The 18,491-nt window shown below is 43.8% G+C and overlaps 1 protein-coding gene across 1 annotated transcript in view; it reads left to right on the top strand.

The window, feature by feature from the left end:
* Nucleotides 1-346: 346 nt before the first annotated feature.
* IPMK (inositol polyphosphate multikinase) overlaps nucleotides 347-18,491 on the top strand; it is a gene marked incomplete at its 5' end in the record, with an annotated part of 33,818 nt that continues 15,673 nt past the window's right edge. Inside the window, 2 exons of the mRNA XM_010137558.1 lie at nucleotides 347-432; nucleotides 16,767-16,863. Coding sequence (XP_010135860.1) covers nucleotides 347-432; nucleotides 16,767-16,863 — 183 coding nt within the window. The remainder of the gene's footprint in view (nucleotides 433-16,766; nucleotides 16,864-18,491) is intronic.

Raw genomic sequence — 18,491 nt, 5'->3', positions numbered from 1 at the left:
TTAAAAAGGGAGTGTCTGTGTAATCTTCCATAGCTGAGCGAATGGTTTTTTGGGTGGAACTTTTAAAGTCAAATCCTGGTATTGTGTTGGCCTTGAGCAGATGTAGACCCAGGAAATCATCCGTCGGCTAGAAAAAGAGGAATACAAGCAAACCTCTGCTAAGGATTTTCTGTAGGAGCTGCCAATTTCAACTCTGCTGTGCACCCACCGACAGCAGAACAGCTTTGCAAATAGGCTGTTCCTGACGGTGTATTTGCTGTTTCTGGGAGGATGGGGGGAAAAAACCCCCAACAAAAAAAGCTGTATCTATTAAAACTAAGTCCTGAAGGAGATGCTTCTTTTCTAGGTATACTGCAGCATCCAGATGGGACCGTCCTGAAGCAGCTGCAGCCACCACCCCGTGGTCCCAGGGAGCAGGAGTTCTACAACAAGGTGAGGGTCCTGCGGCATGGAGGGAGCTGGCTCACTGCGGGTGAAGTGGTGGGTTTGCTTCCTGTAGAATGACATCCTTGTTGTTATGGTTTGGGAAGTGCAACCTAAGTATCTGAATGCTAGGTCAGTGATGGCCCTGTCATGGATCTGTGTGCTGCCTAGAACTTTGTCTTCTTTGAAGGTCTGTCCTCGTGCCAGACCTACTTCACTCTCAGGATTTAAGCTTGCTTATTTTCTCATGGGACAGTGGGGTTTTCCCAGCATCTAAGATTTTATCGTAAAGCCCTGTGTTACCTCCATCTATGATTAAAGGGTGGTATGTTTGATCTCACCTTTCTGATGTTGCTGAGTGTCTCAGAATTGGTTGCATCTAAATTTAACGTGTCTTATGCTTCTGACTAGTCTGGTTCATTGCTAGAAGTATTGCTCTGTTCACTGTATTAAAACTGGTCACTATCTTAAAACTCCTCTCCTTTAAGAAGTTAAACTCTCCAGTTTATCTTTAGTTGTATTTTTCCTGTTGCTCATCTAAAGTTTGCTTTATCAGTAACTTTAACAACAAAAACCAGGAAAGCTGTTGCTTGTGGTTTTATGAGGGTAAACTGTTTTTAGAGCCTCTTCCCCTCACCAACCTACCTGCCTATGATAGTCAGTCATGCGTTTTTTCGATATCAACCTGATATGTCATCCCTTTCCATGGCTTATGTATGAAGAATTGTAGAAATCTTCATGCGGGATGAGAGAGGAGTCTTGAGACCCTCTTGCGTTGTGTTGGTTGGTTGGTTTTTCTTGCTTGGGTTGGTTTTTTTTTTTTTTTTTTTTTTTTTTTTTTTTTTTTTTTTTTTTCTTTAGAAGGGTATTAATTGAAGCTACCAAAAAACCTTATGAATTTTGTGGAAGTGTCTCCCATTAAAACAGACTAAGCAATATGCAGTAAGCGAACGGTGTGTTTGCATACTAGCGTTTCTGGGTAATTCTCATGATGGGACTGCTAGACAAAACAGCAGCTCTTGGGTTCCTTGGAGCTCAGCAGGAGCCAGTTAAATCTAAATGTAAATGTTTTGTTGAGGTTTCTCAGTGACTGTTGTTTAGATGAGGTTAAGAAGGATGCAGTCCAGCCTGATTGGTAGCTCTTCAGTAGAAGGAGAAAGCCTGGGCAGACTCCTTTGACTGCCAGGCTACTTCCTCTTCTGTGAAATCCTGCGGCACGGACAGTAACGTGCTATCACTGAAGTCAGCGGGTAAGAGGGGTCAGCTCGAGCATCGCTTGGACGTTACCAGTTCACAGCACAGGCTTTGTCTTCTGTTGCTGAGACTTGTGTGACAAGCTGTGAGCAAGACCCTGGGCAGAATCTTCCAGAAGGAGATCTGTGTTAGTGGCCTTGTTACTGTGCCAGGTGGTGGTGGAAGAAGCCAGGTCTCACCGCTAGTGACTGCCAAAGTTAGTTTCCGTTACGTCTTCCAGGGCCTTGCCGTGTTGCTTCCAGCTCTGAATTCCTTTGGTTATAAGCGATTTGGGAAAAGGGTTGGGCAATTCTTGAAAAATAACGGAGAAGGGGAGAAGTGAATACACAATGAGTTGTGTGCGGACTAGAATGCCTTTTTGTGGGAGAAAGGAAGGAGAGCAAACGCATGTGCGTTGTGTAGGTACAGAAGAAAGGTCTTGGGGATTTGTCACTTCTCAACGATTAAGTCCCATCATGTTTGCTGTCAGGCAGGAACCACGTGATGTGTGGTATAGACACCTAAGCACTACGCATATATATACATATATATATACACTACATATATATAGTTGTTACAAGATGAGGATTACTGTGGAGCGTGAGGCTCGGTGTAAGATACAGTCAGTCTCCCCTACAGCTTGAGCTGTAGCTCATTGCTGCCAAGAGGGAAAGGCCTTCCTTCCCATTCTTGCCATTTACCTTGTGCCATGCTGGTGCTTTTTGGACATTGAGGAACGGATTTGACTTATTTAAAAGACAGCAGAACTCCTTGGGTTGGTAGTCTTCTGTCAGTTTTAGTGATTAAACTGGTCAGCAGTGGGAACCTCAGCAAGTCTGCCCTGTTTTGGTGACTGAGCTCAATGCATCTTGTGGTCTATAATCAAAGAAACATTATCACCTTGGAGTGGGCTAATGAGCCTTCAGAGAATGGGGGAAGGAGAATTTTACCACTCCTTGAGACAAGGGGTTGTTTTGAAGGCAGTCAGGTACAGGAGATGGTGAGAAACAGTACAGAAATGAAACAAGTGAAACAAGACTGATTAATTCCAGGCTGTCACTTTGTCAGGACTTGACAGCAAGTCTGTTGATAAGATCAAAACAGAAGGTTACCTATTAGAATATGTGGATTAATAGGGACTTTTTATCATTTCTGCACCTGTTTTTTTTAATATGTGCTCATAACTCTTTTGCTTGTTGTAATAGGTCAGTTACTGCTTCCTTTGCATGCGACCTTACCCTGCCTGAGTTAAGATTAGTACACCAATACCTGGGCCAGAAATAAGTGGGGTTTTTTTTACTTATGGGTAAAGCAAACTTGCTTGGCTGAAGTAATTGAGAACCTCTGTAGTTTATGGTAGTGAGAAGATGATCATGTCTTGGTGTCAGCTGCAGAAGAGAGCAGCTATTACAGGTCTGAGGCAGAAGTGTCTTTCAATAACCGGCAGTGACCAGGAAGTGGTATTTTGTGCTCTTGAGCTGCAGGCTGCAGGGGACGTGTCATGGTAGAAGATAATGAGGCATTAAGAGACAAATTTCACTGTAACTCTGATATATTTAACCTGATATTGGGTAGATATTCTCTTCTGTCTGGACAAGACAGTCTTTTCTGAAACTGCTGGATTTGCTTCAGCTGGATGTGTGACCATGGCAGAGGGTCATAGTCTGCATCCGCGATTCACCAGTCTTTTCCTGTGCTTATTGGTGGGTTGATTTCTACTGAGCATGAAGCTGAGTGCTGACTGGTAGAGCCCAAACAAAATCGGCTTCTGTTTGCAATGAAAACTTGAGCAAGACACTGTACTGTGAAGTACTAATAGTGATCTGAAACCTGCTCAGAAGTGGGTGGCAGCTGGAAGTTTTGGAGAATTTCACAGGTCTCTGTCAAAGCTGAAAACTGGAAGATCTCTCAAGTAATTTCTACCCAGACTGCCATTAGATGACCTTTCTGTTTTCCCAACAGTGTACTTTCAGTTTAGCAATTCAAAGAAAACCACAACCACTCTCTATTTAGAGGGCTTCTTTAAGAGATCATTTCACCAAGTAAACCAAACTTTTATCTCTACTTAGAGCAATGTGTCATTCTCCACTGATGGGGAAATGGCATGCCATGATTCTGTGTTAGGAGGGTGGGGAAAAATAGAGTATGACAAGATTATTGTGGCTGCCTTTATGATAAATTGTAGTAGAACAATGAGCTGTTTGTAGTCAGTGTTAGTAACTTAGTATGTATTGCTTAACTTATCGTTGGAGTGTGACTTTCCGGTGGTAATGTCCACTCTCTGTTGAATTCTGTCAAAATGACTAATTGTCAAATCAAAATAATAACGTATTAGTTTTGTTTCTGCAAAGTCCCGTTCTGTACCTGAGGGTGTGAACTTGTTAAAACATAGGCTGTGTAACCAGGGAGTGTTTCACCAGGTCTTCTGGTACCCTTATCTGGGTAGCATATCTGCATAGCTACGGAATACTGTGTTTTCCATTGGTATGAGCAGCAAGAGAATGAAGGAAAATAGAAGTAGAAAGGTTGTGGGTTTTTAAGGACTGTCTGCACTGATGCTCAGTTGTTTCCATCTGATGGAAATGTCGGTGAGAATGTGTAGGCGGATGCACTCTAAAGGATTGCTTTTAAAGGAGTTTCAGGAGGGAGCAGTATACAGAGATGCGGAAACTGGAAAATAGTGTTGTCTGAAAATGTAGTATAATACATTGTGTAGTAGTGACACATTTCCATTAAAGAAAATAAATTGGTAAAAGCCAGTAAGTGTTGATGGTAGCTGCCTACACATGCATGCTAAGAAATCCGCAAAAGTGGGCTACTGCTCAGTGTGTTTTAATATTTGGTTTCAGCCTGCTGTGTACTGGCTGAAACAGTCTGATTTAACTCAGCAGTGTTGGGAGAGGGAAGGGATGAAGCTGATGAGCCGTGCTACGGTGATTTCTTCTGACAGATGAGTTGGGAACTCTGACAAAAGCATCCTCTGCAAAAGCTGGTGCAGTCACTGTATGAGGTAAAACCTCCCTGCTTAGCCGGGTATAGAGCTCTTGTCTCTGACATGCCAGGCTGTACCCAAGAGCACTGTGTGTGAGCAGAACTCCCTCTTCCTATTTAAGAGCCATCCTCTTCAGCACAGGGTTTTTCTTAATTTGTCATGTCAAGAATGGAGCATTGCAGAAACTACTGTTCTGTTGGTGCTTTGAAGAGGGGGAGGAAGCTGGAATGTCAGGCTTTAAATAGGGCACAAAAGGATAGAGCTTGGGCTGCGAGCATTTAAAACTGAGGAGGAGAGATTATGCAGTTGTTGAGTTTACCTTCATGATTACAGTTTCCTACAAGCTGTGTGTTTAGTAGTAAGAGATGGAGCGTTTCTTATGTTCCAGCAGAAGAAGAGAAGGTCACTGCACTCTTTTGAAATGGCAGCTCTTTCACTTCTGATTTCTGGCATTTGCTCAGCGGGGCTGTAAACCTCCATTACTGTGAGTACCTGTTCTGGGCACGGCATACTGCACTTTTAAAGGTGGCTAATACAGTAGCTAATAAACTGGGATTTTATGCTTACCAGATCAAGAAATGTTCCTGTAAACTTTTATTTGAATTGCCCTTCTGCTCTCCTATGGTGACTGTGTGATGCTTGGGTAGTACATGTTCCCCCTCATCCTGCCTGCCAAACACTGTCCTGAGACAGCTCTTGCAACATGGACCACTTCCAGCGCTTACCATTTTTTTTTTTTTTTCCTGCTAGTGGCTGCATGTCAGAATTGTCATAGCTGTTTCTTGTGATGTTGCCAAGTCACTGCTCCAGATAACAGACCTGTAATGCTATCAGGTTTCCAAGGCTGTTGTAACCCAAGTCTCACCTGTATTCTCAGATACCCTTGTCCCAGAGTGCAAGGGTAATTTTGGGGGCTGGGACTGTAAAGGTGGATCTCAGCTCAGCTCTGGCAGTGTTCTACCTCTATCCCAATGCTTGGGAACCAAGGGAGCTGATTCACCCCACGTAGCGTTGGGAAAAGATAATGGGGATAGTCATCTGGCCCGTCTGGATAACAGATCTTCCACCCATTGCCAATTAATGACAACTCTGTTAATGGCTCTAGCAGTAGTCTGAAAGTTCAGGGTTCAAGCACTGCTGACATGCACTATGAATGCAAGGAAGCTGTTACCACTGTAGATAACAGAAATGGCTTGTCACTCTTGTTGCGTGTCCTGAAAACAAAGCCAGGATGTAAGAGACACAAATAGCTCCGGCATGTAAAAGAGATTTACGTTAGTTAGGTAAGAGACAGGCACTTGAAAGCTAGGAAGGAATGGTTTCATGGTTGCCTGCACAATTGTTGTTATGAACTTTTGCTGGATGCATTATAATGTAGCTTTGAACAGGGCAACGACCTGTCTTTTTGGTTTGTTTCCCCCAGAGAACTTAGTAACTCATTCTGCAACCTGACGTCAGGCAGAATGAATGTTGTGCATGCAGCTTTTGCTGTCTGAGTTTGTGACCAGAGGGTAACGCGCTAGTGAAGACCCAATGGCGTTAATATTCCTGAAGCCATAGTTCCTTGTGCCTCTGTGGTTACAGAGGAGAACTGTGCAGGCAGTGTGCCCGTTTGGACCATTATCAATCATCTTCTCCGTACTGTTTTGTTCATTTCATTCTCAATAACCTGCCACTACTCCTGTGCTGTGGCTTTCCATTACTGCTTAGTGCTTTCTTCTTTTTTGCATTGCGTGATCTTAATTAGTATTCAAGCAGCTTCAGGCAGTGCAGAAGACTTCTGGTGACTTTCCTCCCCCTCCATGGCATAAAATCAAGCCAGCAGCCTGAAAGATGTGTTTTGGCCTGGAAGCTTTTGCGTAGAGTTGAGAGAACTGACTCATAAGGCTCAGCCCCCTTCCAGCCCATATAGCACAAATCACGATAAGGCAGGCTGTGTTCTGCAAAGTGTTCTCTGCAAGTGACAGAAAAGGAGAGGGCTTGGGGAGGCAAAGTATGTCTTGTTTCAGGATGAATTACCCTATTTTGTAAACTCAGTTAACTGTTTTTGTAGTCTGGATTTAGATGATTATCCTTGACTGAAAAAGGAGTGGATGATGTCCATCGTGCTGCTATTGTGCACTAAAATATCCTTGTGCTGTGATCAAGTCCAGCTAAGGTTCTGATTTTCAGTCTTGTATGGACAAAGCTTGGAGAAATAGGATGCACAGTTCTCTTAACATCTTATGTTGGGGATGCAATGCCTTGCCTAGGCCTTTCATTACTACCACATTCAGAGCTGTAGCTCACTATTCTGAAGGGCTGTCTTTGGCCATGTCCCGTTCTGGTACGCACAGACCTGCTGCACCTCCAGTGGAGGTGGCGGTACTGAAGTGTACAGATTAGCTGTTTGCAAACGTAGCAGGCACATCCTGCCACAGTCCATTTCTGCCCTTGGCATCATTCCTCCTGCTGAAAAACTGTCTGGGAGGGGTTCTGTTTTGCTGGGGAAATAAGCAAATTTAAGTTCCCAAACCAGCATGTGAATTTGCCTCACACTCTATATGTTAAACCACAAGCCTGGGCAGAAGTACTGTAATAAAAGGAAGGACACAAGGTACTCATAAGCTAATGAGAAGAAAATGGCTTTTTGACCAAGTTGTGAAATACTGGCAGCTTGTATTCAGGTTGTTTTCACATTAGGAGTTGTCTAAGAGAGACGAAGCATAAAGTGTTGCTCTAAGATTCTGCTGAGTTCCTGCTACTGTCCTATAAAGGCATTTTTTGTACTTCAGATCACTATTACGTGACCGAAAGCCTACTGTACCGGGACAGAAAGAGTTAAAAAGTAGGGCAGATTTCGTGATTCTTGCGCTCCATAGCAAAAACAAGTTTGGAAGGGACCAGCAGCACAGTAGACGGTTAACCTGGAGGGGTCTGGTGGGCATCTGTTCCCTGTGCTCCTTGTACCTCGTGTGCCACAGAATAAACTACAACCTGCTTTAATAAAGCTAAGCCAACATCATAAACGGAGGCAGTAAAAGGCCATTATTGCAGTTTGATGCTATCGGAGAAGTGCTGGGTGGAGTTGCTCTCAGGCTAGGTAATCTACAGTCCATGCTCTGTATGTAAGCAGGAAAAAAAACGAGTTCTCTTACCGACCTGATTTTGAGGAATGTTCCTTCCCAAGAGTAGATGTGGCTGAAAATAAAGCAAAAATGCATAGTTTTAATATGCATATCCACAGTGTGTTAAATTGCATTAAGTTACAGTGCCGTGCTCCTGCTGTGCTGGAGTGTCATGCACCCGCTAACTCTTTCAGACTGGATCAAATATTGTTTAAACTCCAATTCAGTTGTGAATGTTTCAGAATATGGATAAACTTACCAAAGGTACGTTGGTGTTATACAGAGAAAAGGGTACTGTGTGCTTTATAAGTTTATTTAAGCGTAAGATGAGGTTGGTGGGCTGCCAGTATGGGATTGAGGAAAGTGTAGGTTGCCTCCTTGAAAGAAAAGGAAAATAAATTTAGTCTCCGAAAACAAGAATTCCAGTTTCCAGGTTTAAAAAAAAAAAAAAAAGACCTGTAATAGGAGAATATTGTATAAAGCCAGGACTGTGTATGTGTGGGAACAGATGTGAATCGCCAGTGCATATGGTGGAAAATAATGTAATGCTTCGTTGTGTTCTCGGTCATCCAGGTACCAGATTAACCGTAAGTACATTAAAAAGGCCATTAAATCTTATATTGAATGGTCCACTGTGTAAATAGCATGCTTGTTGAAATTCCTAATTAATGTAATATCCCATAATTAGGGAGCAATTTGGTAGCAATTATTTTTTAGTCCTTATTTTTCTGAATGTGTGTGTTATATACGTGTGTGTTTATATGCACACATTAATATATGTGTGTGTATATATTTGCACACACACATATGTAAATTTTCTGGGCAAAGCAAAACAAATGACTTGGCTCACCATGCCCAGGTGTAACAGAACCCACTTACCAGGTTTTTTCTCTGCCTTACTGGAGCAGACTCTGATCAGAGGTGTCCTAAGGTTTCTCGGTGGTGGTGCTGCTACTGTTCTTTTTTGGCATCTCCCCCTGCCCCCGTGCTCCAGCACAAGTCAGCACTGCTTCCTTCCTTTCTTGCCACTGGTCAGCAAGGAGCTTGTTTGCAGGTTTGGGAAGCAACAGCCAACAGGCTTCTCCAGCGGACCGGTGAGTGACAGGATCATGCGGGCTCGTAGCTGAGTCTGAAACTCCCATTTTGCAAAGGCAAACATGTAGGTGGGACTCCAAAAAGTTAATTATTCAAAGCAAACAAACAAACCAAAAACCCTCTAGTTGTTACGAACCAGCTATTTTGATGTTAGTGTGTATTCTCCAACAACTGAAAACCCCTCTACTTGGGTAGGAAACATCAGAATGGCTTTTGGGCTGATAGTTTTGGTCCTGGTAGAAGGACCATTGCCATACTTCTCCAAACCCATAAGCCATCAACTAAAATTCCTGTTAGTAGGTGCCATTCTTCTCTGTCCATTAAAAAAGTAAAAAGCTTATTACTAGCTGTCTCTGTTGGCAAGTGTTCTTATCACGATGTAGAGCGTGTTGCTGGCAGAGGAGCTTTTGATGGAGAAGCTGAGACTAAATCTGGTGTAAGATGCGCGGGGTCTCCCTTGAAATGATTGTTTTGGACGCTTGGCTGCAGGTGGGTGTTGAGTATTCTGGAATACGGGGTGGGGTGTACTAGGAGATGGTAAAATATGTACTTGCTGGTAAAATACAAATAATTTAGATGAATAAAATTGTCAGAAGTAAGGGGAGCACAAACAGGTGTTTCTTACAGGAGAGTAAAGACTTTTTTTTTTCCAGGGGTATGGATGGTAGATGTGCTTAAACGGCAGTTTACACGGAGTGCCTTGGCCAGCACTTCGGCCGTGAGCCGAGTCAAGGTGCTCAGCAGGCTGTAGGACCTGCTGGATCCTGACTTTCCGGCGGGGGGTGGGGGAGGAAAATGTCTGGGGCTGTGGTGACCCCGGCTCAGATGGATTTAAATTACCCTGAAACTGCACCTTTAGGGTAACATTGCGGTAATTCTTTGTGAAGGCTGCCTCTTGCTGTATGAGAAAAAACCAGCCCAGCATATGTCTGTCAGGACTTGGTTCCCCTTTCTGTTGCTTTGAAAAGTAAAATTAAATTTTGCCTGTTTAACTATAACTGCTTCAGGCTTCCTCCCACCCAATGTTATCTCTCACTTCCAAGCCTGAGTCTCCAGCTGTGATCAGGTAGCTTTTCAGAAACAAAGGGTGTTGCTTATTCATGTTCTCAGGAAGTGGGACGGCCATTCTGGCTTATTTTCCCGTTTTGTCCTATTGTTCTACCATTTCACTTTTCAGTAATCTCAGTGATATTTTAGGCTTGATCTCTTGAATAGTTGGAGTTGCTCTAAAAAAAATCTCCTTGGAGCAGAAAGTTTGTATGAAAACACTTTGCCTGCTCTTTGTTCAACTTGCTTTTACATCTCTGAGGATTTGGATGTGTCAAGGTGGGGTTTCTGACCAGGTCCGTGGCTTCCCTTAAACTACTAAATTCGTGCTGCAGCACTTTGTGCATGGCAGTAACAATGCTTGTCTCCTGGCACAACGGTTCTAAAGATAGGCAAGAAAACTGGTTGTACCATACTTCTTCAAGGCAAGTATGAATTGGCCAAGTGACTTGCCTTTTTGCCGTGAAATTTGCTGCATCTCTCTGGCTGCTGGTAGCTGGAGTTGTCGCAGTGAGACAGCGTCAGGACAGCATCAGAACAGCTGTAGTGGGTGAATGGTGAGTGTTGTCAAGCTAAGAAGGAAGACTAAGAGTAACTAGAAATGGGAGAAGAAGTATTTAGTGTGTTAAAATTGAAACTTCCTTATCAGATGACCCATGGTAGTATGTCTTAACCATTTTTTTAGGCTACGTTCTCTTTATTTTGGTCTCTAGTGGAAAGTATCTAATGTGGACTTTGCTCCGTGCATGCACGTTGACGTAACGGAATCAAAACAATGTAGATTCTGGAGTAGAGACCTCGGTGTGCAGTTTGCCATGTACTTTTGGACTATATTCACTGAAGAGTCTCAGAATCCACTTAGGAGGTACTTCACAAGTGTTTGTGCCGTTAGTGTAAAACCAAGCATCTACACTTTCCTGGGAATTATCTTTAGAAGGCGGGTTTTTAATTTTTTTTTTTTTAAAGGAAAAGATGAATCGGATTGTGGTGCCTGAGGGATCAGGCGTTGTGGCACACCCTGAAATAAATATCTTTGACATCAGAGGGCTCTCAGGTTCATTGAAGGCGCAGCTGAAGCTGAAGGTAGCATTTGATTGTGCTAGCAAGTTGTGAACCTTGGGGAGACTGAAGGGCAAGAGGAAGCTCAGTTCTGTGGCAAGAGATTTGTGTGGAACTTGATGTCTAGTTTTGCAGTTTTGACCAAGGTGGCCCTGATGCCCGCTACCCTGCTCCATGCTCAGATGGGTGGCTTGCAGCAGTTGCAGCGGGGTGGGGGTAAATAATTTAAACTTGCTTTGTTGACAGTCTTTAGTTGCCCAGGAGTCTTGTAGGGTTAAAGACAAGATGAGAGTTTGCTGTGTTGTGAGGAGGAAACAACACTTTTCTGCTTGTGAAGAGGGAGCTTGGGTGCCTGCTTTCGTCTCCCACAATACTGTACTGCCTTGCCTCTGTTCGTAAGTGGTTACTGGAAAGAAAGAGGGACTGGGTGATCTCCCTTCCCAGCTTACCTCTGACCGTTTCAGGCCCACTCGCTCGGTATGGTGTCTGCGGCCCTCCACTCGCAGCTCCACCGGGGTGTTTGTTCAACATTGCTTGGTGGCCCAGCCCAGCTGCTGCCTTTTGGGTTCTTCTTCTGTGTGATGAAGCTTTGAAGCTCTGCTGTATCCTCGAAAATAGGTCAGGGTTTGCTTTGCCTCTTGTAAAGATGATTCCATGCCTGGGGCTGGAGATCTTGCTAGGGTCAGCCTAATTTTGGCTGTATAAAGCACATGGAAGTGGATAAAATGAAACCTGCTGTTTTTCTGGCATTGTTAGGGGATGACAGGTTGATAAACATAACCAAATAAGTATCTCTTCGGGAGAGTTTTCAAGCTTATTTTCACAGCCTGCGTTTTTTGGAAGGTATGATGGCTAACTCCTTGCTATAATGCTTTTTCTTTCCTGACTCCTGGAAGAAAGATAAGATTGTCACAAGTGTGTGCCATTCTTATTTGAAAATCCATTTACATGATCAAATTGTGGGAATCTATCCTGAATTGTTTTAAGCTTTTTTTTTTTTACTTCCCATCGGTATCTTCAATGAGAGTAATGATTACAATCTCATGTATAGTAAAATCAGCAATTCAGTATAATAGCCTTTGGTGTAACAGCACTCACAAGTGTTTAACTTTGGGAATTACTCTGGTATTATCAGATATGTTGAATATAAGCAGAGCTGGCTCAATTCCAGTCATACTTGTGGAGACACATACTGCGAATACTCGGAAGTCAAAACGTGGTGCTACTTTGAAAAAGAAGCTGAGTTGTAAAGCCAAGCAGTTATAAATCCCAGCAAAAATCCCAGTTGCTGTTTCAACCTCGGTTTTTTGGCCCTTGTACTTGCCTGGTGTGACTGGGTGGTGTAGGAGTCCGGAGGGAAATGCGGTGTGTGCTCAGGTAATTAAAGTCTGGCCTATAGTGCATACACAGTGGGAGCCAGAATTAAGCTTGCACCATCATCTGTAAATCTTAGATTTGCTAATTTGAGGGCATGACTTACTAACTGCTACCCACTCCTCAAAGGCACATTGGAAACGGAACCCTCTGCCTGGTGTTGGCAGCTGCTTGTGTATCTTGAGACTCTGCAAGCTGAAGCGCCTTCAGGGACAATTCATGAGAGCTGGCAGCAAGAAAAGGTGATGCTTCAGACTGACATGCCTACTCTGGCATTTAAAGTTTCTTACTCAAATAGCCTTAAAACAAATGCAAATTTGAAGTATATTTTCTTTTTAAAAAAGCCTTTTATGTACTTCAGAAGATTCTCTTTAAACTACATTTCTGTCAAAGTGGTATTTTTTCATCAGGGCCATTGAAGGCAGCTCTGTACTGCCAGAACTAGTTTCCTGTTGAAACTTAAACATTTGTTTAACCTTCCATCTGTCATTGGTGTGATTAGCTGGTCCTTAGAAAACAAAAAACCCCCAAATGTCATGCTGCTTTAAATAAGGAAAAAGAACATTCCTACTCTCCCAAGCAGCCCCTGTTTGCATTAAAAACCAGACGAATCTGTTTGGATCAGACTTCCCAAAACAAACAGAGTGTACTTTGGATTAAAAATTAAGGGATGGTAAATTTGCCTCGAAATTAAAAAGCCCTGAGTAACGGGGAATTATGCCTTCGTGGTGTCTGTTAGGCTATGTGAGCTGCCACAGGCTGTATCTGGGGCATATTCTTCCTATGAGTGAGTTGCTGTAATTTGTAATGGTCGTGTTGTGAGCCTTCCAAACGTCAGCATCCTGTTTACTTGCTTTTAAGCCCAACAGTTATTACATTTTATGTCCCCAGTTTGTGCTATTGGAAGAACGTAGCCTGTGATACGCAGAACGGATACGTCCCCTGAGCTGAGCTGACACTGAGTTGTTTTGCAGTTCTTGGTTTATTGAAGACGTTACGTACAGTTACCAGTAAAGCAGAAATAACTTATTTGCCAGTGTATGCTGGAGAAATGGACCCATTGTTACATAAAAAAAAACCCCCAACCAACAGTGCAGCTGCTTGAAATAAAATTGGAATATTGTTGACGTGAGTAAAACAGGAATGGTTTATTTCTAAAGGTTGTTCTGGGCTAAGTGATAACCTGTCTCTTCCGGGAGTTTTCCAGCAGTGTCAGCAGTGATAGCCTTTTGGGGCATGAGGTGAACAGTTTATTTTAGGGATGGTTTTGTGGTCTGTAAATATGTATACACATTTGGCATTCTGAATGATGTGTAAATGTGGAGCTCGCTACCAGGTGGTCTGAAATGAGAAGGACCGCCCATGGCGTGGCTGCTGTTTTCGAGGCCCTTCGCAAGTGAGCAGAAGTGGTTCTCTCCTGCACAAGAATGAGCCCCATTCCTGAAATGTCTGGGTGTGTTGCTTTGCCCACACCGAATGATTTCGTCTGACCTTTATTCACTGAGTGCTTTTTCTTGCTGGACGTGCAAATACACTGCTGGCTGAGATCGAGGTCTGCGTTAAGGTCAAATAAGTGCTTTGTATATGTTCCGTCAAACTTAGGAAGGGAGTTTATTACTGGTTCTGGGAGCAGGATAACTTCTTGAGAGACAGAAGTAATGCACATAATTCTGCTATGCTGAAGGAATGATACTGAGCAATGCATTACTCTGAGTTTTGTCTCCGTTAAAATGTCTTCTGTCAGTGTATTAAAGGATAGACCGCCTGGAGCGTAACACTTCTGGAGCTCTTTTCCCCATTTGGTTCTGACTTCGGGTGATTACACACCATTATAAATTACCTGAATATTTTTATTGTATCCTACTATATGAAATACACAGGAGCATACTCGTAGTTACTTGCTAAGTTTAACCACCTAATGTTGGTGATTAAAAAGGCAAGGCAAGAGTGTTGTCTCTCTTTAAAAAATGGAATTTTTCTCCTGATATGCCACTTCCTCAGAATCTTTTTGTCAGTAAATTAAGCAAATGAGTTCTTACCATCTTTGCCTGTTTTTTCAGTTGCATTCAATGTTTCCTATCCTTGCCTGCTGCACTTTTTGCTTCCATCTCTCTCCACTTTGTCCTGTCCTACGTATATCGACTTGCTCCGGTGTAAAGGCTGTGATACTGCGTGACGGTCGCTGCCTCTCAGGCCTGCTTAAATCCACCTGGGAAGAGAATATTTGTGCTGGGTCCAATGCAGTTCCCCCTCTTGGCTATGAGGTGCTGTGATAATAAACCACCACAGTAAACAGAAATTGGGTTTGTACTATTTGTCTGAACATACCCACAGCATGAAGTAATTCCACAAGTCCGTGCTTGGAGTCCTGGCCCAGGAACAGCCTTCTGCACGGTGGGGAACAGTAAACTCTCTTATAAAAGCAAGCAGTGGAGGGGTCTGTGCCTCAGTGTCAGTGTGGTGCTTAGCTTTCACTTCTCTCCCACCCTTAATTTTATTTTTGTTCTTCATTAAGCTGGTATGATGAAGCTACATTGCAGTCTTCTGGGAAACCCATTGTCTTCTGCTGGCAACATCTGAGGCCCGGCAGAGAAATGTTGCATAAATAAAAATAAATAGCACCCTCTGATCCCAGGGACAAGCGAGGCTTTTCTGTCTTGGAGCACAAGGATAGCAGCAGACCAGCTTGCGTTGGCATGGAGGGAAGATAGGCCAGTTACCTGTAGCGCTCAGAGGTGATGGCAGCTTGTCAAACCAGGACATGTGAAGAGAGATCAGTGCCTGGGGATGTGACACTGACTTGTAAGATAACACACCCAGCAACTTTTGTACACTTCAGATAACAACAGTAGTGGTGAAGGGTGTGGCGGTGTGGGTACGTCAGGGTTTTGCATCACGCTGTGCACGTATTTGTGTGCTTTGAGGACTCGGCCCCCTCCTTAGGACCTTTCAAATGGAGCTTATACCATGAGCTAGTTAAAGGAGCAGGTCAAATTAAATGCTCGAGTGTAAAGTTGGTGGGGATTTGGTGTATCAGCTTCTTGGTCGCTGCCCAGTGTCAGAGCTGGCATTAGAGGTGTCAGAATTGTGTCTGGTGCAAGCCCAGGAGAGCCCTGTATCAGATGTGTGGAACCATGCCGTGCGTTTGAAGCACACTGGTGGTTTGCGTTTGCCCAGTTTGAGGTTTCTGCGTTGAAATCTAAATTTAGCACCGACCCGCATTCAGTAATTTTAACGCTCTGCTGCTGTGTGAGGCTCGGTCTAGAGTTACACGGCATCAGTGGTGGCAGCTGAGGCTTGCCTTGATGCTCTGCAATCGTAGCTGCACTGCAGGGCTGCGCTTTTCTCTCCCTAGATGTGTTAATACTACAGTGCTAAAGGCACGTGTGCTGTGGCACTACCCTTTGTGGTTTCCATCACAAGATACTCTCCCACCAGGGTTAAATGCGGATCCTGAAGCAGTGAGCGGAGCCAAATCTGCAGAGCTCTTGTTAACTCCTGTGCGTCATGTACTGAAGTGAAAGCGGAATCGTTAGCCCGCGCTGGTCACTCACGCCGCGCCTGTGGGTATAGCTGTGCAGCCACTGCAGGGCTGAGGGACTGGCCACGCGTCTGATGGCATCGGCACTGGGATAGCTGCAAGGGGATCAGCATGATTCCTCATGGTTCCTGAGTGCACTGATAATCATTGCAGCCGGCGCTTGTGTGGAGGTAGATCTTTCAGTCTGCAAAGCACGTTGAACCCTGTCCCCTGTGGCTGTAACTAGATCTTCGGGCAGGGTGGGGGGTATCTGGTCAAGGAAGTGGTTTTGGAACCCTCTTAACAGCCCTGCAAACTGGTGACAGTCATGTGATTCCCTAACAGATAGTATCCAAGGCTTCCTTTTAACTCTGCAAAGAATTTACTCCTTCAGGAATGTAAGCCAGCTGCTGTTCCCAAACGGTTCTTGTTTTTCTTACTGGAGCTGAAAAAAATGTTCAAAGCTTTAAAGCAAATGAAAAGAAATATATTTGAATTGTGCGTCATCTGCGTGATGCAGTTACAGGTTGAGTTGTGTTGGAGGAAATAGGATCCTGTCTGAGCTTGTATACGTTAGCCGGTAGAACTCAGAAAGCTTTGGATTGGATCCAGGATGGGAGAATACTTTTCTCACTAAATAGGCTTCGATGCTAACAATTATAGTTTAGATTTTTTTATTCAGGTTAAGCCATAAATTATTTTTAGTTAGAGTTGATGCATCTTTTCTACTTCCAAATTTGAAAGAAAGGATACTGTTCATTTATGTTGGGCTGTGCTAATTATCTTCGTCTTGTATGTAAAGTAGAAGGTTAAACAATTGAAAACACTGTAAAAAATTATAATTATGGGACAATTGGAAGTATAAAATGAACGTTTTAAACTGATGATCTCTCCACCCCTCCATAATTTATTTCAGGTTTATGACTCCGACTGTTGCGACAGCATTCTTCTGGAGCTGCGGGAATATCTGCCAAAATACTTCGGTGTCTGGTCACCACCTACTGCACCAAATGGTACTGTTCTAATTTTATCTGCTAATCCAAACCTCCTGGAAAAGTCTTCCAGAGACTGATTTTTGGCGGTTGCAACTTCAATAGGGGTTTTTTGGTTTTGTTTTGTAACCCACTAATGTTCCCTCTAACACCTGGTTCGAGTTTGCAGTCCTCTGGCTGAATTAGGTCTTTGGGCTCTTCCAGCAGAGACGAGGCATGGCCGTCTGTATGGCAAATGTTTCCTGAGAGGCTGGACCTGATTCATAGTGCCCCGGAGCTGCTGCTCTGGACAGGGTCATGTCAGAGGAGTGGCTTGGTTGCGTGTTTATGTCTGGCCAGGCCATTGGAGCAAGAGACAGGCGCTATGTGGGTGTGTAAGGAAGGAAAATGGGATAGGTTGGGGCCTCGTGGGAAGCGTTCAAGCTGGAATCTGCTGCTGGATCTCCAGAGGCTGGATCCCATCGCCATGTCATACCGCACAAAGCAGTTACTTCAGCAGGTACCTCGCTGGGCAGCTCTGGTTGTCATCCTGTTACTGGTTGGAACGGAACGAAGCTCTGATACATGAACTTTGTGTTTGTGTAACGTTAGGAGTCACGAAGAAAAAGGTATTTTGGGAGGACAATTTGAAGATTGTCTCTGCAAGAGAAAATAGATATTACTGATGTATTTAGAACAGAAACTATTTTTTTCTTCTGGGATCTTTTCTTACTCACACCGGGGAAGTGGAGCTTCTGGAACACACAGAAACAAAAGGATGCACCAAAGGTAGAATTGTGCTCCTTTGACATAGCTCTGTCTTCTTGTACTTACGGTATCACTTGATAGATCTGTTTCCCAAAGAGAGTAGTAAGACAGTGTACGAAGACACTGCCTACATTCTGTGGAAAAAAACGCGAGGAGGATTGTGGTAGTACCCAGCACTTTCTTGGCTCAGATTTGCCTTCACACTTTCATATTTGGCACTAACTGATATAGCTCCACTGGAGCTATCTTTTTCCTTCCCTCAGAATTATATGTGTGCCACTGAGCTCACTTAATGTCTCCTCCAAATTGCAAATCAATTTTTTTCTATATACAGTAGGATCTTAAGATGTAAAAATATGTGGTCTAGCCAAGATACAGTAATTCAACACATCCCCAGTTTACTTTGGAAATTCACTAGCACTGTGCCCCACGGGACTGAATTTTGGCAGGTCTCCAGTAGCCAGGCGTAGCCAGTAGGAATAATGGCTTAAAGGAAGAGTAGCTTTGATTTTGTTTTGCTTCTCAAAAAGGTTGTGCTCTATCAGGAGCCCTCTTCGCAGAAGGCTGTGGTGGGGGTCCAGACAAAACGCTCCATTGCCAGCTCTCTTACCTGGAGCGTTAATGAGTTTTGTATAGTCTTGATCGCGTTGGAGATGATGGTGCTTAACCGAACGTGTGCGTGCTGGATACATCCAGAGCTAAGGAGGTAACCGTTCACGTTGGAAGTCACCTGTTTTTTAGTGGATATTGCAGATGCAGTTTTGCCAGCGCCAGGTGTGAAGGAAAAACTCTGTGATGCTTTTGTGTGTGTGTATCACTGCTCAGCACTGGAGGTGAAAAGAATCAGTGGTGTTGCATTTAAACTACATACAAAGTAGGGAAAAAAGTTAGAAAAATCGGAA

This window comes from Buceros rhinoceros, unplaced genomic scaffold, assembly GCF_000710305.1.
Source record: "Buceros rhinoceros silvestris isolate BGI_N320 unplaced genomic scaffold, ASM71030v1 scaffold12496, whole genome shotgun sequence".
Lineage (NCBI taxonomy): Eukaryota > Metazoa > Chordata > Aves > Bucerotiformes > Bucerotidae > Buceros > Buceros rhinoceros.
Note: the sequence above shows the minus strand (reverse complement) of the source record. Positions and strands in the feature narration are given on the sequence as shown.